This window comes from Rhineura floridana, chromosome 15 (assembly GCF_030035675.1).
Source record: "Rhineura floridana isolate rRhiFlo1 chromosome 15, rRhiFlo1.hap2, whole genome shotgun sequence".
In the NCBI taxonomy this organism is placed as follows: Eukaryota; Metazoa; Chordata; class Lepidosauria; order Squamata; family Rhineuridae; genus Rhineura; species Rhineura floridana.
Window position 1 is genome coordinate 23,564,250 of NC_084494.1, and position 25,502 is coordinate 23,589,751.

The 25,502-nt window shown below is 43.0% G+C and overlaps 2 protein-coding genes across 5 annotated transcripts in view; one reads left to right on the forward strand and one right to left on the reverse strand.

The window, feature by feature from the left end:
- Positions 1–25,502, reverse strand: part of CTPS1 (CTP synthase 1) — a 40,473-nt gene that overhangs the window by 2,619 nt on the left and 12,352 nt on the right. Inside the window, exons 8-18 of one of the 4 annotated variants that reach the window (XM_061597955.1) lie at positions 25,148–25,280; positions 23,890–23,978; positions 22,192–22,286; positions 21,720–21,782; positions 20,872–20,915; positions 18,382–18,478; positions 14,747–14,802; positions 14,540–14,648; positions 14,173–14,317; positions 12,501–12,592; positions 10,469–11,564 (exon numbers count right to left, since the gene is read on the reverse strand). In XM_061597955.1, the coding sequence (XP_061453939.1) occupies positions 12,508–12,592; positions 14,173–14,317; positions 14,540–14,648; positions 14,747–14,802; positions 18,382–18,478; positions 20,872–20,915; positions 21,720–21,782; positions 22,192–22,286; positions 23,890–23,978; positions 25,148–25,280 (916 nt within the window). In that variant the 3' untranslated portion in view covers positions 10,469–11,564; positions 12,501–12,507. Of the gene's footprint in view, positions 1–10,468; positions 11,565–12,500; positions 12,593–14,172; positions 14,318–14,539; positions 14,649–14,746; positions 14,803–18,381; positions 18,479–20,871; positions 20,916–21,719; positions 21,783–22,191; positions 22,287–23,889; positions 23,979–25,147; positions 25,281–25,502 lie in introns of those variants that run through there. The other 3 variants (XM_061597954.1, XM_061597952.1, XM_061597953.1) reach the window with 3 other exon arrangements.
- Positions 1,572–7,678, forward strand: SLFNL1 (schlafen like 1). The gene is made up of 3 exons (XM_061596923.1): positions 1,572–2,341; positions 5,510–6,187; positions 7,562–7,678. The coding sequence occupies exons 1-3, from the start codon at positions 1,889–1,891 to the stop codon at positions 7,676–7,678; spliced, it is 1,248 nt and encodes a 415-aa protein (XP_061452907.1). The 5' UTR covers positions 1,572–1,888.

The following is a 25,502-nucleotide window of genomic DNA, read 5'->3' on the forward strand; positions in this document are numbered from 1 at the left end:
ATTGTCACCATTCAAGAATACATTCTAGGTAGGCATGGAGCAGATGCAATGAGAAATGTGGCCTGGGCAAGTCCCAAGGCCCAGATAGAAAGGCTTGGAAGGCTGCATTTGCTCCCAGGCCTGAGACTCCCCACCAGTGACACCCCCCTCCAGTTGCTGCAATCCAGGTAACTGCTTGCTAGGATTCTGATGCCTTCCTGTTGCTGCCATCTCCTCGAAACCTTGCTGTGGTGGTTAAAGTTCAAATTGGAGCCAGCTGAGTACCTCTGTCTTTTTGTGGGCAGATACTGCCTCTCCATGGAAGGCATCGGCCTCATTCGTCACTGTGAGATCAACTGAACACAGGTTAGAACTGTAGCAAGGGCATTTATGACCTCACAATTTAAGCTCTGTTAAGGAGACTTGGAGGGAGTGGGCCAAAGAAGTGCCCTAACAAGAAGCAGCAGGGCTTCTGAACAACAACACAAAATCTGGAGCTGTTCAGTTGAGCATGAGCACCAGCTCCTTCCATGGTAACTTCATTTATGAGGATGCTGTGGAGGGTGGGGTGTTATGTTTGGGCAAGGAATTAACTTTGGCTGGGATGTGTTAGGCAGTAAGTAGGCTGTGTTGCAAGTTTAGTAAACTTGGGGTCACATCGCACTGCCATCTCCTTCAGGTTCCTTCTGGCCATTTAATTAGGAAGCTCATGGATACAGCCTCAGTAGGCCAACCTCTCCACCACAGCCATGGCCTATTCAAATTTCTGTCTTTACCTGTTTGTGGGCATATGGGTGTGATGGCAGCTCTGTAGATAACACCAACTTATTCAAGATAGTTGCAAAGTGATACACGTTAGGGGGAAACTGTACATACATGCCGATGTGGTGTGAATAGCCTGTGGTGACCTAGGAAAGAGCTGTTTTTGGATTGGGGAAGAACAATTACAGTGGAAAGCTCACTGTAAAGTGGAACAATGAATTGTGTCAAAAATGATGAATCACAAGGCTCTTATGTAAATCTATGACTTGACCACAAAGAATATTGCACACAAGACTGGTTACCATATCTCAAAAACAATAGCTAGGAAAGGATAAGAGAATAGAATGTGATAGAGAGTGAAGCATCATCTTTCTGAGGACAGACCATAGCACTTGGGGCTATTTAATTTACAAACAAAAGAGGACTGAGTTGATACCTGGCTGAGATTGATAAAGTGGATAGAGAAAATGTTCTGCCACTTACACACTGCTATAACTTGGTATCCAATCAGGCTAATTTGCAAGTCAGTAGGGATTTTTCTAAAAAAATATTAATGGAGACCAGGTCTAGTAGCCATGGTAGATAAATGAAACCTCTAGGAACAAAAGCAATGTGCCGCCAAGGACCACCTGCTGGAGACTAATAATGGCACCTTCCTCTCGTCAGCTTCTAAGTGCATTTTCTGGCCACTTTTGGAAATGAAATGCTGAAATATATGACCCTTGGGTTGAACCTAATAAAGCAATTATCATCTTACATCTCGTTGACCTACTCTATCTAATAGAGAGGGCAAGGCAGCAGTCTCCTACAGCTGCCAAATTGCAGTCCTTCCCCCCCCCAGCAACATCATGACTGCTAGACGCAAAATTCAGATTTCTCATGGGTTGTCTCCTCACAGGCTATGCCACCGTATCAAGGCCTTGACAGCCATAGTTCCTGTAGCTCCGTTTCTTCATCAGCCATAGAAGCAAGCCAGAAAAGAGCGACCATTCTTCAATCATGTACTAAGGAATAAAAGTGAGGTCAACACAGAATTAGCAAGTTAACTTGTCCTCTACGCCAGCCAGTAATATCCCAATGAGGGAGAAGAGCAAGTACCACCAAACCCTGCTTCTGGAATTTTTCAGACCATTTTTGAGGTCTGCAAATGGAAACAACCCCCATTCCAGAGATCATAGTAGAACATGCACCACCAGCTGGCAACACTGACCAGGCCCTAGAGGAGGCTTTGGTAGAGACAAAAACTGAGCAGGAGGTAGAGGAAGATGATGATTCTGTGCAGGCATGCCCCTTTGTTCTCTATATTGGGAACTTGAACCCCAAGTATTCCCGTGAAGTTATCTGCAGCATGCTCAAGGACATCTTTGGCATGGCCAGTGTCACCCTCCAGCGACACAACATTGAAGTGGTAAAGAAGCGCAGGCAAGCCTATGCCTTTGTCCAAGTGGCAAGCGATGTCAGCCTGGAACGTGTCTTAAAACAGCTTCTGCTTGCCGCGGAAGCGGAAGCGGACCTCACCAAGGAGCTTCTAAAGAAAGGGAAGAATCTGGTGGTAGGGCAATGCAAGAAGTTTCCATTTCATTCCAAAGATGGCAGAGAGGTAAGGCTGCAGGAAGGGGTACTCTGCGGGGGAAGTGGTGGAAATAGATTGATATTCAATGGGCCTTAAAAATGCATTGCAAGAGGATTTCTTGATACAGATGCGATAGGTGGAAGAAAATAAATAGTTCTCCCATTATGTCATACTGGACCCAGGTGGATTTAGCACCCCCTCAAAGGCAGGAACGTAATCTCTCAGGAAACCTTTAAGCAACTCTGTTCTGGTAAGTGACCCCAGTTACGTTCCTGCCTTTCGCTTGAGGCAGCAGCATAGACATTTCCTCTGCATTTCTGCTTGTACTTCAGTGTTTTCTTCCTGTCTCTCTTGTGCATTCAGAACGCTGTTCTTTTTTCACTTATTTTTCCTCTGTGGCTTTATATGTTGTTGCTCGTCTCATGTGTTATCTCCTTGTGACGTGGCGGGAGTTCCTTATGAAAGGAGATTTCTATTCTTTACCAAGAATCACCAAATTAATTATTTCTATGGTTGTCTCTGCTTTTTATGATATGTGTTAGCCTTTGCAGATTACAGTAACTGATTTCATCAGTTATTTAAGACATTTCTATACTGCTTAATGATTTACATTTCTAGGTGGTGTACATAAAACTAAGCCATACGTAAAATGAAACAACAAAATAATAGAAGCATCATAAAACCAAACATGACCTTAAAATGCCTACTGGAATAAAATGCCTGCACCTAAAGTTCAACAAGGAGGGTTGCCCGTCTAATCTCAGCTGAGGAAGTTGCAAATGTGGAACTCTGCATTTGTAATAGTCAATTTCCCTTTTGATTTAATTCATTCAGTGATTATCTCTAACAATCTAATCTATCTACATACATTCCCCATCTGGATAGCTTCTATACTCAAACATCCCTAATATTCCAAATTCCCTTTTCAAAATTCCAATGACTGATACTTAATCATCTCCTTGGTCAACTTGTTTCATTACTATACACGCATAACAACATAAGAAGAGCCTGCTGGATCAGGCCAGTGGCCCGTCTAGTCCAGCATCCTGTTCTCACAGTGGCCAATCAGATGCCCAGAGGAAGCCCGGAAGCATGACCTGAGCATAAAACACACATTTCCTGTAGCTGAGACCCTATCAGAGGCAGGCCTAGAGTCTCCTTGTGCACAGTGGAGAGGGCAAACCGCTCTCCATCAAGCTCCCAGCATCAGTGTAAGACAGGAAGAGTGAGTGAGAGAGTTGTTAAAGGACTCTGTGTACATTACAACTATTATACCAATTGCACACTACTTTAAATGGCATGACACCACCAAGAATCCTGGCAATTAGTCTGGTTAGAATTCTCTATTAGAGATGCCAAGCTTTCTCTCATAGAACCACAGCCCGTTTCCTGGGGAGAGAGGAGGATTGTTATAACTTTGTAGAACTTGGCTGTTATGATGGGGAATTATACCTTACTATGTAGGTCACAGTATTAACTACCTGCTAGGAAAAGTCTCTTCCTGCATCAAGGCACAGCATCAGGTCAAAAGTAATCTTATTGGAAGCTGCATGCCAGCAGTGGGCACGTTTGGAACAGGTGGTGATAGGACCAGAGTCAAAAGTAGGTGAGGCCACCCCCTTTTTCCTCTTCCTGTCCAGGAGGCTGCTGGGGGAAGAGAGATTGGCTCTTCTCAGAGATCTGAACTGATTGCTTGCAGATGACTCACCCCCTTTCCATTGCTCCATCCATTTTAGCCCCCCTCCCCAAATTTTCTCTTGGGTTTCCCCAACCCCATCTGTAGCCCAGACTTCTTGCCTTGTCAGTGCTTAAGACAGCAAGTACCATAGGCATTCCTCCTGAATCAGAATGAAAGGCATTAAGATTATAACATGTAACAATACCAAAATTAAGCCCTTATCTCCTTGCAGGGCTGATCCACAACTCCAAACAGTCATGTCCAGAACATAACTCAAAAGTGTGAAGTAGAAACAAGTTTGTAAAAGGTTTAGGGAGCAATCCTACATCGAGGAAGCTGGCATAACTTAAAGGCACAATCCTATAGGTTAACTTAAGCCAGTTTAAAATACACCAGGTTCGAACTCCCTTCAGGAGTCCTTGGGAAGGGGAACGTTAGCTGGGCCAGCAGTTTTTTTGCCAGCATAATTTGTGCCAGGAATGGAGATCACATGACCATGCTGAATGGAAGTAGGATATGGTGCAAGTCCCCCTTCCCATCGGTCCTGCCCCTGCCACACCCCCAGAATGCCCCCTTTTGGGGACTTATGCCAGCTTAATTTATGCTGGTCTTGGCTGAGCCAGGTTGGGCTGGCTGAGCCGGGATGAAAGACTTATGATGGCGTAGCCCTGCTGAGCCAGAGAACTGCCGCATCCTGTATCTCCTCTGCCAAGTGCAAATACCAATAGGATTGTGCTCTATGTTAGTTAGCCCATGCCAGGGAGCCATGGTGGCAATGGAAGAGAAAAGGATTCAGTATGCATTTAAAGGCAAATTTAACAAATTCGTACTTTCCAAACCAATACGAGAACTGAAACACAACCAGTCTTTGAAGTTTGCACTTATCCAAATTTTGTGAAGTTCTCCTACCGTTTACAGAAATGCATATATTAAGGGAAAGTGTGCATTAATCATAAAAATGCATTATATAATAAGAAATTGCTTGCAAAAATATGTATATTAGTCAAAACTGCCTACAAAAAAGTGTTTATTGTACAAAAATTGTACAAAAATGCCAATGAATTTTCATGAGGATTTAAAAAAGAAAATTGCTGCAGAAATGTAGAGAACTGAATTTAAGACTGCAAAAATGAGAAATAGAACCAAAACTGACAGATCCACCCTAGCCATGATCAATCAAGATGCTCCAATTTAAGCCAAATGGGCAGACCCACATGTTCCACATCACATTTCTCTGTGTTTGCCATCCCAAAACAGGGACATATGGCAAACACTTTTATCAGGTCAGCGTTAATCCACTCTGAAATCTAAACTCTTTCTAGTTTAAATGCTCTGCTCACCAACCTAGCTGTGGTATTTGAGTAATGCCAGTCATCAAGTGACCAGAGCTTAGAAACTATCAGGGATGAGGCAGAGATCTCAGTTCTCCCATTACAGTACTAGACTTATATCTGCCATTAGTTTCATCAGCAAAGACCTGCATACGCTTCGCTAATTTTACTCTGTCATGTCTGCAGAGCGACTCTGTTGGGAGCAGCTCAGAAACTCTTCTGAGAGGGCAAGGGCCTGAGAGAAGCAGGAGGTGGCTTCTAAATGAAAACCAAACTAACCCCATCAGAAATTCTGCCCAATACCCTTGGAGTCTAGCAGAACGGCCAGCAGCAGCCTTCCTGAGTGGCACTCGTTCAGACAGTGCCATTGTCCAGAGAGAAATCGTAGGGAAAGAGTGCCTCTTCTATGGAGCTTTCATGGGCAGTGAAACCCGGAGTGTGGAATTCAAACGCGGAAGTGGGGAATATCTGACAGTAACTCTAAAACATCATGTCCGGAAGTACGTGTGCGCCTTTCTCAACAGTGAAGGAGGCAGCTTTTTTGTGGGGGTTGAGGATAATGGCTTAGTACGTGGAGTCAGGTGTGACCACAAAGATGAAGACAGAGTCCGGCTGCTCATAGATTCTCTTTTGAAAGGCTTCAAACCGCAAGTTTTCCCATCAGCCTATGCACTGAGCTTCATTCCAGTTATCAAAGCTGAAGACACTGGGATCTTCTTGAAAGTTATTCGACTAAGAGTTCATCCTCCCAAACAGAACGAGCCACTTCTTTATGAAACAGACCAAGGGGAAGTCTACATGCGGCGAGACGGTAGCATTCAGGGCCCTCTCTCTGGGAGTGCCATCCAAGAGTGGTGCCGACAGGTAATTTTCACACTGTTTTTAAACACCATCTAGTACAGAGGTGTGCAGAAAAGGTAGATTGCAGTCTACCAGTTAATCTGAGTAATTTGCAATAGAATACAAGGATTCTGCCTCCCATTGTTTTGACGATGCTAGGTAATGGGGGAGAAATTGGTTTGCATTTAAAGGCAAACTTACCTAATGCACACTTTCCAGAACCATATTCAAATTGAAATGCAGTGGTCCTTTGAAATGTTGGACCCAAATTATTTCCCATGACTTCCATTGGCTATCATTGAGGAACTGAACCTTTGGGGGGGGTTAAATCAAAATATGGATTCGGGGGGGATTTCTAAGCTTCTTGTATTTTTCCATTTATTTAGTGCTTGTTCGGGGGGGGGGGAAACTACTAATTTATTAACTTTCCCCATGTTGGAAGGCTAACCATTATGACAGTCAGATGTAGGAAATCAATTATCTGCTGCCTTGGATCACAGGTCTCCTTTTCTTGAGGATCCACAACATAGGCTGCTTTCACACTGCACTTTATTCCGTTATTCTGACAGTTTCTTAGCTGGTAATTTGCGCATTATATTTGATCTTTCACACGACACACAAGCTAGCTCCAGGATTCTAGTGGAATGTAGTAGAAGTTTAGTGCAAATTTCCGTAATAGATGATACCAGAAATAATCCGTTAGCAAGGCTGGGAACGTGGAAGATCACAGGAGTCTTTTGCTAGCTGCAGCCGCTCACCTGACAGACATCCCAGCATGCAGTGCGTTCCTGCCCTTTAGTCATGTGGGCTTTTTTTTTTTGCCTGATCAATGTTGTACCAGTATTCCCGCATTGGCACAGATAGCAGCAGCATTTCCCGCAGCATTTCCCACATGCAACCGTCTTGATACAACTAAAACAATTTAAGAAGTCAGATCCTAATGGGAGAAGGCTTGCACAGCAATGGGATGAGATCTTAGACCTCCTACACGGTGGGGAACAGTGCTCATGGGTGAGGGACGAAAACAAGCCGTGTGAAAGACAGTTGCAAGAAATGCCGGTATATCGGCTGAAAAAGCTGTTCTTCCTTAACGCAACAGTTACTGCAGTGTGAAAGGCACATTTTAGAAATCGGGACAGAAGCGCTACTGTTTTAATCCATTAAACTAAAGCAATCAGCCCCATGTGTGAAACCAGAAATAGACACCACTTACTGCCACAGTACTTGAGCTGAGCCAGGCCAGCTATGGCAGGGAAGTACTGCCAATGCCCTCAAATCCACTTACCTTCTAGCAAGATTTATTACTAGATATCACTTCTTGAGGGAGGGGAAGGAGGTAATTTGGTAGCTGCTGCTAATATATGAAGGAAAATAACTGTCCTTTCTATAAATCCTCAGAAATGGACAGATGAGATCAAGAAGCTGGAGGCAAAAATAGAGAGCTTGCTGAAGGAGAAGGAAGAAACATTCCAGCAGCAACGTATCAGCCACACTAGCTGCTGCATTGTCATGTGACAGCTAAACACCACCCCTACAAGCCAACCAGAAGACACTTACAAAATATGCACACAAAGGAAATGTAGCCCAATAAAGAGCTTGAGTCTAACAGATGCTCTTGTCTTGTGTACTAGGCATGCAGGCCTTGCAGTAAGAGCTTTGTAGGAATGACTGGGTCTGCTGTTAAGCAAAGGACTTTCTATTTGATAGGGGAGAAGAGTATTATAGAATGTGTGTGTGTGTGTGTGTTCACTATTTTCACCCAGAATGGCAAAATTGGATTATAGTTCCCATGGAAAAAATAGCATATATGTTGGTGGAGCTGTGAAACTGGGGAGGGGGGGGGCTTTGTACATTAACCATTGCTTTCCAGAACAATGCTCGTTATTCTTCAGCTTATCTGGTCTTCTCCCTATTTTCACTGTATATCACCACACATAATTCTCAAGAACAACCCAATCAAGTATTGCAAGTTGCTGCTGACTGCCACAGACCTTTAAGCATGTTTAAAGCATGAACTTGGCATGTTAACAAAAAAAAACCCAACACTTCCGTTAGTAACAAAATTTACAAGCTTGTAAGGTAATAAACACCCCTCTGGGATGCACACCTTAATGTGGTGAGGCGGTTTGACAGTATCGAAGAAGCTGAGAGCAATGCCGTCAGATCAAGAGGCTGAACTTCTAGCGGGGTCACTCACCCAAGGTGGAATGGACAAAGCTGAGACACCAGACTAAGATGCATCCAGACTCAGATGAAGGCAATGGTAAACCACTTCTGAATATCTTTTACCATGAAAACCCCATGAATAGACTATCCAAAATGCGAGATAGTGCTGGAAGATGAGACCCCCAGGTCAGATAGCACTCAGCGAGTTACTGGGGAAGAACAACGGACAAGTAAGAGTAGCGCTGTGACTAATAATGCAACTGGGTCAAAGCCAAAAGGAAGTCCGGAGGCTGAAGTGCACAGATGCAAAAGGAGAGTCCAGAGTTGTACAATGTACACAATAGGAACAAGGAATGTGAAATGAACCAAGGAAAATTAGAAACTGTCAAGAAAGAAATGGAACGTATCAATATTACAGTATTTGGCGTGAGTGAATTAAAATGGATGGGAATGGGACACTTTTAATCAGGCAACTACAAAATATTTTATGCAGGAAATGAGAAATTAAGAAACGGTCGCTTTAATAGTGAGAAGTGATGTAGCAAAAGCAATTTGGAACTATAATGAAAGGTCCGAGTGAGTGATATCTATGAGACTTAATGGGAAACTTATCAACATAACCATTATCCAAGTCTATGCTCTAACGGCAAACACAGAAGAGGAAATGGAGAGGTTTTACACAGAAGTACAGGATGAAATTGATCACACACCAAAACAGGATGCTGGATAATGGAACGGATAAAGGAATTTCAGAAGAAAATCACCCTGTGCTTTATAGATTACAGCAAAGCCTTTGATTGTGGATATCATGAAAAACTATGGAATGCTTTAAAAGAAATGGGGGTGCCACAGCATCTGATTGTCCTGATGTGCAACCTATACTCTGGACAAGAGGCTACTGTAAGGACAGAATATGGAGAAACCGACTGGTTCCCAATAGGAAAGGGTGTGAGACAGGGGCGTATTTTATCACCCTATTTGTTTAATCCATATGCAGAACATATATCAAAAGCCGGAGATTTACAGCAGCCAATCAGCAGCACTGCTATAAAAGCATTGCTGATCCGGCCGTCCTCTTGGAAGAGCAAATGCTTGTACAGGAAGTTCCAGGGCTTGCAGTTTGACAGGGAGCTGTGAGACCCAAGAACTACAAGCCCCCGAGTTCCTCCCAGCAACCTTTGTGTACAACCAGGAGAAAGCAACTGGGTTTTTGAAGGGATGGACAAACCTCATGCTTGGGGAGCAGACTCCAAGTTCAGCTGGATTCAGTGCTCTGGATTGTTTCGGGGCCCTAAATCTTTGTGTGTGTAGATGAATTGGACTCTACTCTGCAGAATGCTTAGATGAACTATCACTGATAAAGAATGATGGCTAAAGGGTGTTTATCACACATGCATGCTACACGATCATGTCTTCCATTTATATACAGTCAAGCAATTAGAAATGTAAGGAACTTAAAGGAAAACAAAGCAGCATGAGGTCACTATGCAATCCAATTTTTTAAAAAAGACAAGGGGAGGGAGAAAGGCTGGGCTATGTTACAAATTTGTAAGGGCTGAAGAAGGGATACTTGAGCACCATGGATGAGCCTTACCAAACGTCACACATACCCTCACAAAAATCACTTAAAATGATGCATCTTAGAAGCATCAAAGTCAGCCCTCAGACTCCATTCTGAAGATGAGCCATGGGCTCACTTACACCAAGCAGTCTTCTTGCACAAGCAGTGAAATGGTGGAGCCAAAAACTCATGCAAAATCATGCCTCTTCTGTGATCTGGCAAAAAAAACATTACACCGGTCACTCAAGTAGATAGCTTATGTGTGCTGTTTTTGTGCAAATGAGCTGGAGGCTGTTGGATCTGACAGCAAACTGCTAATCAGAGGGTCTGCTAGTCTGACATGAAATGGAAAACTTAACAGCAATGCAAGGGCACCATCAGCCACTCATCACAAAACACTGAATGGCAAGTACTGGACTAATTTACAAATGTACATAATGCCTTTCCATAACGATCCTTGGAAATGGACACATCACTGAAATATACAGTTAGCAACCAGAAATGCAAATCTAGTCTTAGACAAACTAGTGAAGGGTGGGGGGAGAGAAAGAGCCCTCAAGCATGACAGATGACCAGAACAGACGCACAGGTTGCTTTCCCCTAGTTTTATTGAACTTAGACATGTTTGGACATATAGTGCATTTTATAGCAACACTATTGCTCCTAGCTTGCTGACAGCAGAGCTTACAACCTACACTGGAGAAGAGTTCCACGTTTTACAGAAGTCTAGTGTCACCCTTTTCCTCTCCTATGGGTTGGAGTAAATGTATTGCTGAACACTCCTCGCCCCCTTGTAATGTGGTATATATGCCATATGTGTAATGGGCACATATGGCATACATACCACATTACATGCTCCCAGCAGTGAGGAGGCATAGGGAAGGGAAGGAGACATTACGAAGGCCTCCCTTTAAAAAGAAAAACACAAAGTCCTCAGACCTTTTAGTCCAAGGCAGATCTCTCAATGAGAGTTGCAAAGGCAGCTTCTGAAAAGTCACTTTCTTATAGACATGGTCCCCTTGATGCAAGGAGTTAAATCAGTCCAGGAAGCAGGACCAAAAAAAGACACCCATCATTTGAGCTTCTAAAATGGGGAAAGGTTTATGCTCTTACATTTTAATTATATTACTGCAGTATGACATGACTTGTTTAGGGTTAAAATTAACCAAACAGCCTAACATTTCATCAGCAGGAAAATGATTATCCTGGAACAAAGGTTCAGAGTGGCACTGAAAGCACCAGAGCATACCACTTCATTTTAAAATGTTTGTAAGGGTTATGTTTTGTGCAGCCTCCCATCCCATGGGCCACCAAGAGGTAAATATCTTAACTCAGACCTCCTGCAATGGAAGTGAACAGAGCCTGGATAGAGATATTCTCCTTAGCAACGTTCCTGACCATTTACAATGGTGTATCAAGCCTCTTCAGAAATCCAGAATATGTCCCAGTCCTTGTTTAATTTCTGTAGTTCTTGTTTTTAAGCTCACAGCCGTACATGGGTAAACACTGCGGTGTCAGTTTCTCAGAATAAAACATTAAACAAAATAAGTTTAAATGAACAAAAAAGTGTAACATGATTTTTCAAAATACAATTATAATGACATGATTCAAGAAATTCCGGCAGTTCAGCTATTGCATCCAAGGAATGAAGGATCTTCTGATAATGAGGCATCTCTGGATTGGGGAGGGGGGAGAGAGAAGGAACGAAAGGTTTTTTCCCCCTCACAACACATCAATCACCTTTGTTTTAGTGCATTTATATCAGGGTTGAGGAACCTCAGGTCCAGGAGCCAAATATAGCCTTCCAAGCCTCTCTGTGTGGCTGTTGGGATTCTCCCAGGCCATTCCCCCTCCCCAGCCCACATCCCTTACTAGCCCTGCTTAGCACACTCCTTGAGTGTTGTTGCCTGGCTGGCATGTAATAATGCCTTTTTGCTTGCCTGAATAGACAAAGAGGGGTGTGCAAACGTGTCTAGAAACTAGCCTACTGTACAAAGGTAAAATTTACTTTCATTTATCTCTCCCCCCTCCCTTTTTTGCTTCTGACCTCAACCACCACTGGTGTGTGTCCCACCCACCCCCCGGAAGAGAATGTGACCTTGGGCCTAAAAAAAGGTTCCCCATCCTCGATTTACATCCTGCCTTTCTTCTATGAGCATAAAATGGAAGTATGCTGATTGCTCTTCCAACACAACTTTAACAGAGTAGGTTAGGCTGAGAGAGAGCAACTGGCCTAACGTCATCCAGAGAGCTTCATGGCTGAGTGTAGATCTGAATCTTTATCTCTCCAGTTCAGCACTAACCACTACACTGGCTCTCCTTTCCACAAGAGAACCCAAGGCAAAGTACAAATCTACGACTGAGATTTGTACTGAAATGTCACTGTTTCCAAGACATGCTAGCAGGGTTCAGCCTCTACAGCTCAGGGTATGTTTAGCTTTCCCTGCACTTATGCACAGTGCCTCAAGATACCATTCCCCTCAACCTAGAAGGAGTGGAAACTTGGCCAGGCAATTTTTTCCATGGTTCAGAAACACCCAGAGATGAGGTCTAAATTCACAACTGGGAGAGGAAGAAGAAAGAGGAGAGAATTTGGAAAGCAGTCATTACCAGCAAATTACTCATGATTCACCGCAGTAAATTTCAGTTCTGTGATCTCAGAGTCCGGCGAACTACTTCCGCTTCTGTCACTGTATGTATCCCTGTAACATTCACAGCATTAGAAAAACAAGCATTTCTATCGCATATATTATCATCTCCGCCACTGGTTCATTAGTTAAAATGTAAAGTCATGCAAGTTACCTCGCCATTCAGAGGCTACTGTAATTAAGGCAAAGCACATGCTACAGCCCGTAACAGACAATTTAGTGGAGGGGAGGTCTTAACCTCTCCAAACCAGCCTAGCTGACCACATTTACACATGGTCCTTCTCAGAAGGAAAGGTTTGAGGGGGCCCTGGGCCGAGTACCCTCTGGCAGGGAGGGAATTTGGATTGACATTAGTCAGGAAGTCCCCTTGCCTGGCACTCTGAGGGTGGCTTGGAGCTGCCATTTCCCACAGTGCCTCAGAACACTTGACCTAGCATCACTCCAGGGCACCAAGGGAAATTAAAATTATGGCTTTCACATCCCAACTACCTAACTGGATGGGGGGGTGGGGTTAGGCAGTTACCAATGCTGGTGGAGCTTGCTGGGCCCTGTAACTGCTCTAGGATATTCAGTGCTGACACCGGGCCTGTTTTTCAGCCTTTCTGGATGCTCACTCTTGCATCCCATTTGTGGCTTCACATTCTGCTTTAAAACAAACTAATCTGTCGAAGATGCATGGATGCCTTGCCTTGGGGGGGGGGGGGTGACAAAATGGCCCTGAAGATTGTGGCAGCCTTTTATTCTAGGAGCAACTTCAAATGCTACAAAGAACAGCAAGAAAGGATAGCCATGTGCAACACACAAAGAAAGAAGCCGTGCATTTCCCTTGGGGTGAGATGCAGGAGACCACCACCCATCAAAATACAGGGGTGGCGAGTGAACTTTCCCCTTTGGTACATGGCGCAGAAGGTAAGAGTCTTGGGCCCATCCGCTCGGAATTTCTGTGCAACTAACACTCAGCCCTGACGATCGGAATGTCCATGGCCACTGAGCATCTATTTATTACCACAGGGGGGGCAAGATCCTTTACAAAACATTCAACAGTAACCAGACCTGGCAGATTGGTATGAATATGGCATTTGACCATTGTTCTCCCAGACAACACTCCTAGATTGCAATTTTGCGAAGGAATCATTCTTGGTCTGGCAGAACTCCACAAGCCTTCTGTAGGTAGCACTATAGAGCCAGACTTCTACACTGGGGGAAGGGGAGGATGAGAGATTTGGCAGCTATTTCTTTAAGAAGAGGAATACCAGAGGACTGACTTTCATTTAGCCATGAGAAAAAGTGTTTATAACTCTGAAAGTAAGTGTCAGCAGTATCCTCCAATACTCACAAAGGGTATACTGATATCAGCAAAAAACAAACCAAGAAAGCAGACCAATTTATCTTAGGAGGAAGATTAAGCAAGAGCTGTTAAGCCATAGTAGAAACACAAAGCCCTACATTTTCATTCTAAAAAGGCATTAATGATATTGTAGCCCAAGTTCAAGGAAGCAGGATACTAATACAGCCTTAAGGGTTTTATGCCTAATAGAAATAGGATATAATCTCTAATTAGTGCACCATACTGAAGAGGAGGCACTGCCAAGCCAACAGTTACATAATGAGCCAGAACACTCAGCTGAACTTACCTGGGGGAGAGTCTGCATCCTTTCTGTAGATAATGTGTGAGCCTCCCTGCAGAAGCCAGAAGGAGGCCAAAGTAAGGGGGAGATGGTTTTATAGGTCTGGACAGGAACTCTGGATGATACTGAACACCAACAAAAAATGGATGGTCTAGGAGAGAAGGAGATATGTGCTTTGTTAGGTTAGTATCTGGAACACTCTCATTTGACATTTTGAGTACCATCACCCTGTCTCTGCTGCATCTACTGACACCTGTGTACTTCCCTATTAATTTTTTCCATCCAAGGAATGGAAGAGCTACCAGCTCCCTTTTAGTCACTGCCTAAATCTCACAGAAGCCCACAAAATAGTATCAGTCCCCCAGCTACTTACACAAGTGCTCACCTTCCAACTCAACCACTTCCATTCGCTCTCCTTCAACATCCTGGCCCACAAACTTCATACCCTTTTCTTCAAAGGTTTTTATCAACTCTGGGTTTACCTATAAAAGGGGAAAGTGACATACAATCACGTCTCAGAAAAGCTCATGGGGGGGGAACGATGCAAAAGATATAACTCACTTCATGCTGGCTGTCGTACCTCGTATCTGTGTCTGTGCCTTTCTTCCAAATAGTCACCATCTCCATACAGTTTTCCTATCCATGGAGAAAATATGCCTGTGATTATTATAGATTGGTGCACACTATAAACCCCACAGTGGTAATTTATAGCACCAAAGAACACATTTCAAAATTCTATTGTAAGGCATTTCCTCTAGTTATCCAGTATGCTGTCAAAAAATATAAAGAGGAGACTTACTGGATCAGCCTAGAGATCAATCTAGTAGTCCAACAAGCTACAATCCCACAATGGCTAACCAAGAGGCCCCAGGAACTGCACTAATTGCATCAAGGCAACAGCCCTCTTCAGGAACTAGCATTCAGCAACATACAATCTTTGGACCTGGTTCCATTTAACTACTATTTATTTATTTATTATTTGATTTATATCCCACCTTTCCTTCCAGCAGGAGCCCAGGGTGGCAAACAAAAGCACTAAAAACAGACTAAGATACATTAAAACAAAACAACTTTAAAAAAAAATTTTTTTAAAGCTTTGAAGACATCTTAAAAAATAAAAAAGGTTAAAAAACATTGGGTTTTTTTTTTTTAAAAAAGGTTTAAAACATTAAAAAGCAATTCCAACACAGAAGCAGACTGGGATAAGGTCTCAACTTAAAAGGCTTGTTGAAAGAGGAAGGTCTTCAATAGGCGCAGCAAAGATAACAGAGATGGCGCCTGCCTAATATTTAAGGGTAGGGAATACCACAGGGTTGGTGCCGCTACACTAAAGGTCTGTTTCCTGTGTTGTGCAGAATGGACCTCCTGATAAGATAGTATCTGCAGGAGGTCCTCATCTGCAGAGTGCAGTGATCGAATGGGTATACAAGGAATAAGACGGCCTTTCAGGTATCCTGGTCCTGAGCTGTATAGGGCTTTGAACACCAAAACTAGAACCTTGAACTTGGTAGCAAATGGGCAGCCAGTGCAATTCTTTCAGCAGCGGGGCAACATGCTGGCAATACCCTGCCCCAGGGAGCAGTCTCGCCACTGCATTTTGCACCAGCTGCAGCTTCCGGACCAACCTCAAGGGCAGCCCCACATAGAGCGCATTACAGTAATCCAGCCTGGAGGTTACCAGTGCATGAACAGTGGTCAGGCTATCCCAGTCCAGAAACAGCCGCAGCTGTCTTACCAGCCGAAGTTGATAAAAGGCACTCCTAGCCACTAAGGTCACCTGGGCCTCTAGCAACAAAGATGGATCTAGGAGCACCCCCAGACTACAGACCTGCTCTTTCAGAGGGAGTACGACCCCATCCAAAGCAGGCAACTGACCAATTATCTGAACTCGAGAACCACCAACCCACAGCGCCTCCATCTTGCTAGGATTCAGAATCAGTTTATTGGCCCTCATCCAGCCCATCACCAAGTCGAGGCAGCGGTCCAGGGTTTGCATGGCCTCTCCTGATTCAGATGTTACAGAGAAATAGAGCTGGGTATCATCAGCATACTGCTGACACCTTGCCCCAAATCTCCTCATGACTGTTCTCATACAGATGCTAAACAGCATGGGGGACAAGATGGCACCCTGCGGCACCCCACAGTATAACTGCCAGGGGGCCGAAAGACAATCACCCTATTGTCAACTATTGTGGTCAATCACCAAGGACTGCCCTCTCCTCCATGAAATTTGTTTAGGCCCATATCAAAATCATCAAAGCCGCCGGTCACCACATCTTCCAGCAGTAAAGTCCATAATTTAACTACACATGTGTGAAGCAGTATTTCTTGTCTGCTTCAAATCAGCTGCCAATAACTTTCATTGTATTTTTTATTTATTTATTTATTAAATTTATTAGTCGCCCATCTGGCTGGTTGTCCAGCCACTCTGGGCGACGTACAAGATAAAAAACAATACATTAAAACGTTAAAATTTAAAACCATAACAGTAAAAACCTAACCCACCCCAAAAGCCTGCCTGAAGAGCCAGGTCTTCAAGGCCTGGCGGAAGCTCATCATAGAAGGGGCATGGCGGAGATCATTTGGGAGAGAGTTCCACAGGGTGGGGGCCACTATTGAAAAAGCCCTCTCTCTAGCCCTCACCAGTCTAGCTGTTTTAACCGGTGGGATCGAGAGAAGGTCTTCTGAGGCTGATCTTGTTGAGCGGCATCCCTGACGATGCTGGAGGCGCTCCTTCAGATAGACTGGGCTAAAACCGTATAGGGTTTTAAAGGTCAGAACCAACACCTTGAATTGGGCCCAGTAAACAACCGGTAACCAGTGCAACTCCTTCAGCACTGGAGTGATGTAATCTTGCCAGCGGCTGCCTTTAATCAGACAAGCCGCCGCATTCTGTACCAGTTGCAGCTTCCGGACCGTTTTCAAGGGTAACCCCACGTAGAGCGCATTACAGTAGTCTAGGTGAGAGGTGACCAGGGCATGTACCGGTGGGAGCAGATGGTTGGGAAGGTAGGGGCGCAGCCTCCGTATCAGATGGAGTTGATACAGCGCCGCCCGGCTCACAGCCGAGACTTGAGCCTCCATGGACAGCTGGGAGTCAAGAATGACCCCCAGGCTGCGGACCTGGTCTTTCAGGGGCAATCGTACCCCATTGAGCACCAGGTCCACATCCCCCAGCCTTCCCTTGTCTTCCGCAAACAGTACCTCGGTTTTGTCAGGGTTCAGATCCAGCTTATTCCTTCCCATCCAGCCACTCACCGACTCCAGGCACTTGGACAGGGTTTCTACAGCCAACCTCGGTGAAGATTTAAATGAGAGATAGAGCTGCGTGTCATCCGCATACTGATGACATTGCAGCCCAAATCTCCTGATGATTGCCCCCAGCGGCTTTATATAGATGTTGAACAGCATCGGGGAGAGGATGGAACCCTGTGGCACCCCACAAGTGAGAGGCCAAGGATCCGAAACCTCATCCTCCAATGCCACTCTTTGGTACCTACCAGAGAGGAAGGAATGGAACCACTGCAATACAGTGCCCCCCATGCCTAACCTCTTCAGGTGGTCCAGGAGGATAACGTGGTCAACGGTATCGAAAGCCGCTGAGAGATCAAGGAGGACAAGGAAGGTTCATTCGCCTCTATCCCACGCCCTCCTCATATCATCTACCAAGGCGACCAAGGCTGTTTCAGTCCCATGTCCAGGCCTGAAGCCCGATTGAAATGGATCCAGATAATCCGCTTCCTCCAAGTGCGCTTGCAACTGCTTTGCCACCATTGTATGACCATTGTATGACATCATCTCAGCCCAAGTTCTTGTATGAAAGAGAGAAAAAACTTCTATCCCTGGAAAGCTTGTTCTAAGGAACTTTCCCAGCTGGAGGAATAGGTCTCTGCCACAGGTGAACATTTTGTATTTTTTTAAACTCATATCCTGATATTTTGTGTGTGTGCTGCTTTGTAACTTTTTTTAGCGGTTATATTTTGCACATCACCTGGGACATACTGTATGTGGAAGGCAATTCATAAATAATAAATTTTTAAAATAGAGGTGGAAGCTATTTAACACAAAACCTTTCAGTACTTCAAAAGAGAGATCATGCATTTGTACCATCACTGTTCCAGCAGAGTCCATCAATAACCGGAAGGAAGGCAGCATAGAAAGGAGGAGGATAGAAAGGAGGAGGGGGGAGGGGGAGAGGGCCAGAAAGAGCCATACTCATGACTGAGTTCTTGGTTTGAAAAATTGTTCTCCTCTTGCCAAGCCTCATGGTCCCACCCATTTGACCAGGATTATGTTCCGGCATGTCCATGATCTGAGGGAGATAATTGAAAGAATGCTTTGGGATTACAAAGGTATTAGAGGACAAGCGTACACGAAAGGTAGTATCCAGCCAAATCTATTCTCACTATTAATTCTGTTCAAGCCAGCAAGCGTATTTCATACTTTTGTTTCTCTAAAAAAAAAAAAAAAAAAGCTCAATGCTGTCGATGTGTAAGGAGTAAAAAAAACACATCAGGCTCAAAAAAAAATCCCATCATACTGGACTTCCGGGAAGGGTGACTTAGCCTGTGCCTGCTTTTGAGACGGGCTCCTGCCTCAAAAGAAGCTTATTCAGATATATCAGTCAGATTTTTTCTTTTTTTGACTGATTAAACTTCTCCCGGGTAGGGAGAAACGAAGAGATTAACCTCAAAGCCTATTTTTGTTGGGACGACCAGATCTCATTAATTTATGGGACGAGGTCCAGCCGACGAAGGTGGGACGGATTTTTAACAACAAGCTCTATCTGGAAAAGTGAACGTTCATCTTATCTTCTAAGAGAGAACGCACTAACAGGCAAGCACCCTTCTTTCTATATTTTTCTTTTACTTGACTTAAATTGTTGCTGTTTAAAAGAGATTTGCCAGATTGATCGGTTTTTGACATCTCACTGGGGAGCCATAACTTCTCTCTGCTACTCACTAATTAATAGCTTATCTCTGTTTTTGTTGCAAAAAGCTGTCCTGGATTTGCATTCTAAAGATATACACAGAAGAGGGATTTCTATTCCAGATTTTTATTTTGAAGAATATTATATTGTCTGAGACTACTCTCTTTTTGGTCTATTTTATTTTGACGAATCTGTTTTCTGACGACCGCCATTAATTGTTTCGATCCTGGGAACTGCATTTTGTTTACTTAAGCATGGAGAGATAAGGCTGTCTGCTCTGTTTATACTGTGATGTCACCAAGTTTGGAGTATTAACCCAATTGTTGCTGAAATAAGAAGTGGTTTTCCTATATTTTTCTTTTAAAATGGCAATTAAGAAAGTGGCTGAGAAGCTGGAAATAACTATGTTTCAGAAAATAATGGATGAGATTGAGATAACGAAACAAAACCTGCGACAGGGTTGTAAGGAGCTGAAAATTGAATTGAGTAAAATGAAGCAGGAGATTAAAGATATAGGGGTCCCTGTGAGAGAGGTGACCCTGGAAGGGGTCCCTGTGAGAGAGGAGACCCCGGAGATTGGAACAAACGTGGAACAGGAAAAAGATTTGGAGTCTATGGACTTTAGAAACAAAATTTATTGTTTGGAGACACAGGAGATTAAAGACATAGGGGTCCTTGTGAGAGAGGAGACCCTGGAGACTGGAACAGGGGTCCCTGTGAGAGAGGAGACCCTGGAGACTGGAACAGGGGTCCCTGTGAGAGAGGAGATCCCGGAGATTGGAACAAACGTGGAACAGGAACAAGATTTGGAGTCTATGGACTTTAGAAATAAAATCTATTGTTTGGAACTCAATGTTATCTCTGAAGAAATTAATGAAGATTCTAGAGATAAAGTTATCAATGGCATGGATAATCTTCTGGACTGGAATGATGTGATGGAGCCCAATATAGAGAAAATCTATGGAATTAACTGCAGCCATGTGACAATGGAAAAACTTTCAAGAGATGACCCAGTGTATTTTGAAAAAAAGAACAGAGATATGATTTTACAGCAGTATTTCAGCAACCTATTCAGAATGGATGGCAAGAGAATATTTGGGATAGAGGTAATTCCCATCAGACTCTTACTATATGACTATGGCTTTGACAGCAGGATTATTATGGAATACTGATAATGGAAGATTGGATACTGAAATTACTGGACTTAACAAGACTACTGAAGATGGAAGATGGAAAATGGAACTAATAGGGATAATAGAACAATGGCTACTGAAATTACTGAACCTAACAGATTCTGATGTGATGGATTAATTGAAATGTTTATTTTGACTATGGTTATGACAATAAGATTATCATAATTAGTAATGAGATGGATTAATCGATATGCTTATCTGGAAAAAAAAATTGATAGATATATTTCTTAAAGAATTGAAACCTCTCTTTGACTTTTTGTGGAAAGAATAAAGTAATGTTTATGAGATTTGATGATTAAGTAAGATAACTACTGGAGGAAAGTGATTTTATAATATGACTTAAGAGACAGGATTGTTATATATTATAGACTTATAACTGATTTGATCTTTGACAAATGGGAAGTCAATATTTTACTCTTTATTTTTTATTTTTGTTTTTTTTTTTTTCTTTTTTTCTTTTTGTTTAACTATTTTTGATTTTGTTTTTTGTCTTTGAATGTTTTATGATTTTGTCTTGTATGTTTTATGAAAATCTGAATAAAAATTATTGAAAAAAAAAAAAAAAAATCCCATCATACTTACCACTGGATGTGTAGTTTTGGGATCAAATTCTGTAGAGTTGGCATCTGCAGATTACAGACTTGAATCAGACATGACTAGCACAGCAAACCCCCAAATTAAAAAAAAAAATCCGTATTTCCTCAGTGCACAATAGGAAACATTTTCCCTCAGTCACACACAGTAGTAAGCGACTTAGTATAGCTGTTCATGATAGCATGGCCAGCACAGCCCAACTCATATCACGAGGACATCAAAATGTATAACATTAATATTTCTGCGTCTTGCTCCTATAGGCTCACTTTTTAAAAATGAAGCCTTATATGTTATCAGATATGAGTAGATAATGTAGTAGTCAAAAGGCTAAACTGGACTGTAAATTCCTAGCTCAAATCTTGTCTTCAGGCATGATCTCACAGACTGCAATACAGGGTTAATGCTAAACCATCTTGCAGATTTGTTGCAGGCATTACTGAGACAATGTGTATCTGGAGCCCTCTCTTATTACAAAGATCCTGTTATCCCAACAAGACTGTGACACACTTTGTGACTTGATTCCAATCAGAAGTGAATGTGCTGGAAATATTGCCTTTTACTCCAAATGTTGCCCTCACCCCCACCAACTAACACAGGCATCAGCTCAATCAAGTCACAGGACTGCAAAAGTTTGAACAACATATTTCCATTGCTTAGAAAATAATTACAGGGACAGGGTGAAGAAAAATAAGGGCAGTTCCACTTTAAGGATGGTCCTTTTAAATGTAATAAGTGGTAATTTATACACAACCCACAGCATACACCGGTCATTAGTGATGGTAAGTATTAGCATCCATAAATTTATCCACAAAGTATGTTTGCATCATTGCATTTACCTTGCCAACCCAGGATATTACGGGCGAACTCCACAACTGCTAGTTGCATTCCCAAGCAGACTCCTGCAAAAAAAAATGTATTAAGACAGTACAGAGCTCTCTCCAAATCCCTCTCTCATAGCAGCCACTACTTGCATCAGGGCCCACATAAGCACAGAGATTACAAAAAAGCTACAATGATAGCGTGGGGGGGGATGCACAGGCGATGTTGATTTCTGCCTTTATGTCCCCAGCAAGCTTGAAATCATGAAGAAAACAGATACTGCTCAGAGTTTACCAGAAAATTCCCCTCTTGTCACTCTGAAGTCATACACATGAAAGGCCTGTAGGTCAGGTCTCTTCATGTACTTGGTCCTGAGGTATTATGAGTGGATTACAGCCTTAGAGTTAAAACATCCACCTGGTATGTAGGCCAAAGTTCTGTTCTCCCTATTTCTTGGGGGGGGGCTGTGATTGGAGCATATTCTCTCACCTAAGAAGGGTTTTTTCTGTTTTCTTGCCCAAGAAATAGCTTGTATCTTCCCTTCTGTCCCTCGAACACCAAACCCTCCTGGAACCAGAACTCCACTATATAAAAAAGGGGGAGAAATCCATTTAGTGACACCCAAAGTTTGCTTCCACTTCAGTTCATTATTATTATTTTAGATTTTAAAGATCTATACACAAGCAGAACTGAGTTACTCAAAAATGCAAATTACACAAATAGGTTACAAATAAATTCCTGTCAAGTCTTACATTTGTATCCCACCCTTCCTGCATATGCAATATCCAGTGTACATTCCAATAATTTACAGAATGTGCATTTTTCAGCATACTAACTTTCTAATGGCTACCATTCCCCCTATATTTTATTTTTTTATTACATTTAAATCCCACTTTTCCCCCAAGGAGCTCAAGGTGGCATACATGGTTCTCCTCCATCTTTATCCTCACAACAACCCTATGAAGTAGGTTAGGCTGAGGGAGAGAGTGACTGGCTAGGGTCACCCATTGGGCTTAATGGCTGAGTGAAGATTCAAACCTTGGTCTCCCAGGCCGTAGTCCAGCATTCTAACCATCACACCACACTGGCTCTGGGTAGACATTGGATTTAAACCCTGGTCTCCCAGATCCTAGTCTGACCCCGTAACCACTACATCATGCTGGTGGCATTTGTGTGTGTGTATAAAATATTCACCAATTTGTCAATCTTTGCCATATCCATGTATTTAATTAACCACTCTCAAAAAGTTGTAGCACATTTATCCATTTTTTGTTAAATGGTGTACCTAACATTTGTATGCCCAGCTAAGCAGACTTAATTATGCTTCATAGAGAACAGAACTAGAAGCTCAGTGAACACTTAAGACTCTTGGGTCTCTTCCAAACAACTGAAAAGCAATAAGGGAAAGGCACAATTACAAAGGTGTGAAACACCATCCTCCTGACCACCGCATCTCACCTTCAAAATGTGACACCTTCAAATTCTCCTTGCTACTCAGCAGAGATGTAGGTTTCCAGACACCACTCTCTGTTCTACATGCAGTTCTCCCCAGACAACTGCTTTATATTTATGGTTGTTTCATGAGAGTAATCATTCTGAAGCCAGACAAAGGACCCTTCTCATATAAAAAGGGACTGGCTCCAAAGGCAGCCTACCATGGTTGTAACACTCCCCATGTCCAAAAGATACTATTCAGAATACTTCAGGTGCTCTGCAGTATCAGTCTATGTATGTCAAGTGTCCAAGATGCTTAGAGAAGTGCCCTCCAAGGATGCATTCACAACTAAAAGGTGAATCACATTAATACATTCTGTTGTGGAATCCTGCAACAATCATCAATTGGTATTCAGCAGCAAATTGCCTCTGAACATTGCTCTATGAAACTATCATGACCAACAGCTATTGACATACCTATCAAATGCTATTAATATACCCAGCCCCTTACTAGTGTCAGCATGGTTTCTTGTGCACTTCATCTTGCCGTTAAGTAACAGGATTTGCAACATATTGTCTACTTGGATCATAAGATTTAAAAAGAAAAAGGTAAAACTGTCACTTCATCTCCATTTAAATAGGCCTGGCCAGACTAGAATACTGAGCCAACCAGAGAACAGTAAAAGAAGCCTAGAACGATGCCAAAAGGAGACATTGTCTCTCAAGAGGAAAGCAAGGTTATGAATGCCTTACTCAGCACTGCAGAGCTTCTGCCAGGCCTCGTGGTATCGAACAGGCTCTTCTTGGAGAGTAGCTGGTTCCAAGTCAGCAGAGTCAATGTACTAGGAAGAAATCCATTAAAAAAGAGTGAGATGGAAGTAGAAATGCCACAGCTTAACTTTTATAACTCATAGCCCTGCGTTTAAAAAAATTACTTTTTGCTCACTATGTCATTATTACTGTATAACCGGATTGAATACGATCAGAAGGATTAATATGCATTTCTTTTTGTTTCCCAAAACTATAGATGGTATATCCGTTCTGATCATGAACATTGGGAACTGTTGTTCCCAATGCTTCTGTAGAAAGTTAGACATTCTTAACTGTCAACTTATTGTTCTGCTAACATGTCTTTGCTGTTTGGAGCCAGGAGCTGAAATGTCAACTGTAATTTTTTTCAATAAGGTTTTGAACCCCTATAGCAGCGATAGGCAATCTGTTGCTCTCTAGATATTCTGGACCACAGCTCCCATAATCCCTGAGCATTGGCCATGCTGGCCGATGTTGATGGGAGTTGCAGCCCGGAACATCCAGAGGACACCAGGTTGCCTAGCTTTGCCCTATAGTCCCTAGATCTAAAGTGCTGTTCACAGGAGTGAATGGAACCTATATTAGGAACATAGGAAGCTGCCTTATACAGAGTCAGACCATTGGTATCTAGTTCAGTATTGTCTACACTGACTGACAGCAGCCCTCCAGGGTTTCAGACAGAGAGTATCTCCCAGCCCAACCTGGAGATGCTGGGACTGAACCAGGGACCTTCTACCTGCAAGGGAGATGCTCTAACACTGAACTGTGGCCCCTCCTTTCTTTCCTTTTTTTTTGGTGGGGGGAGATTGAAGCAATTTTTTCATCAACATATATTTTAGGGCTAGCTCTCCAACATGTTTGGCACCATGGAAAGGAGGGGTACCCAGCTGGAGCTTGGGGCTTTGAAACAGCATCAGTGTCCAATGTTTCTACCACATATAACGACCAATGTCCATGCAAGTAGCAGCAGGTCCGTAAGTTTATCTCTAATGCTGCTTGAATGTGAATCTAAATGGGCTGCGTTTATGAATATAATTGATTTTTGAGCATTTGTGTTTTGGGACTAGAAACTGTAGCACTTTGATTGCTGCTGAAGTACCATTCCCAAACAGAGAGGTACATTCTATTTATTGTTGCTTTTAGCTTTAAACATGAATCCAGCAATGACAGCCACTCTGCTGAAGCCGGTGGAAAAGCATACCTTAATCTCAAGCTTGTGATTGATAGCTAGGGCAGAGTGTTCCAAAGCTTTGATGACAGAGGCATAGGAATCTGAAAACTTTGTGTATTTGCCAACAAGAGCAATGGAGCAGGTCTCCAGCAAGCGATCATATCTGTATAAACAAAACAAATAACACCACAATAGAGTATATGTTTAGAGTCCACGGATTCCAAGTCAAATATTGAATGAGTAATCTGATTTAGCATGACTATTCTCACACATTGCAGTGTACGACCCTATACACACAAAGAATAAGGTGGTACACTCCTGAGGTCATAAAATGGATTCTACCACTTCAAATTGTGTGTGGGGATACTTTTTTCTGCTTTTCTGC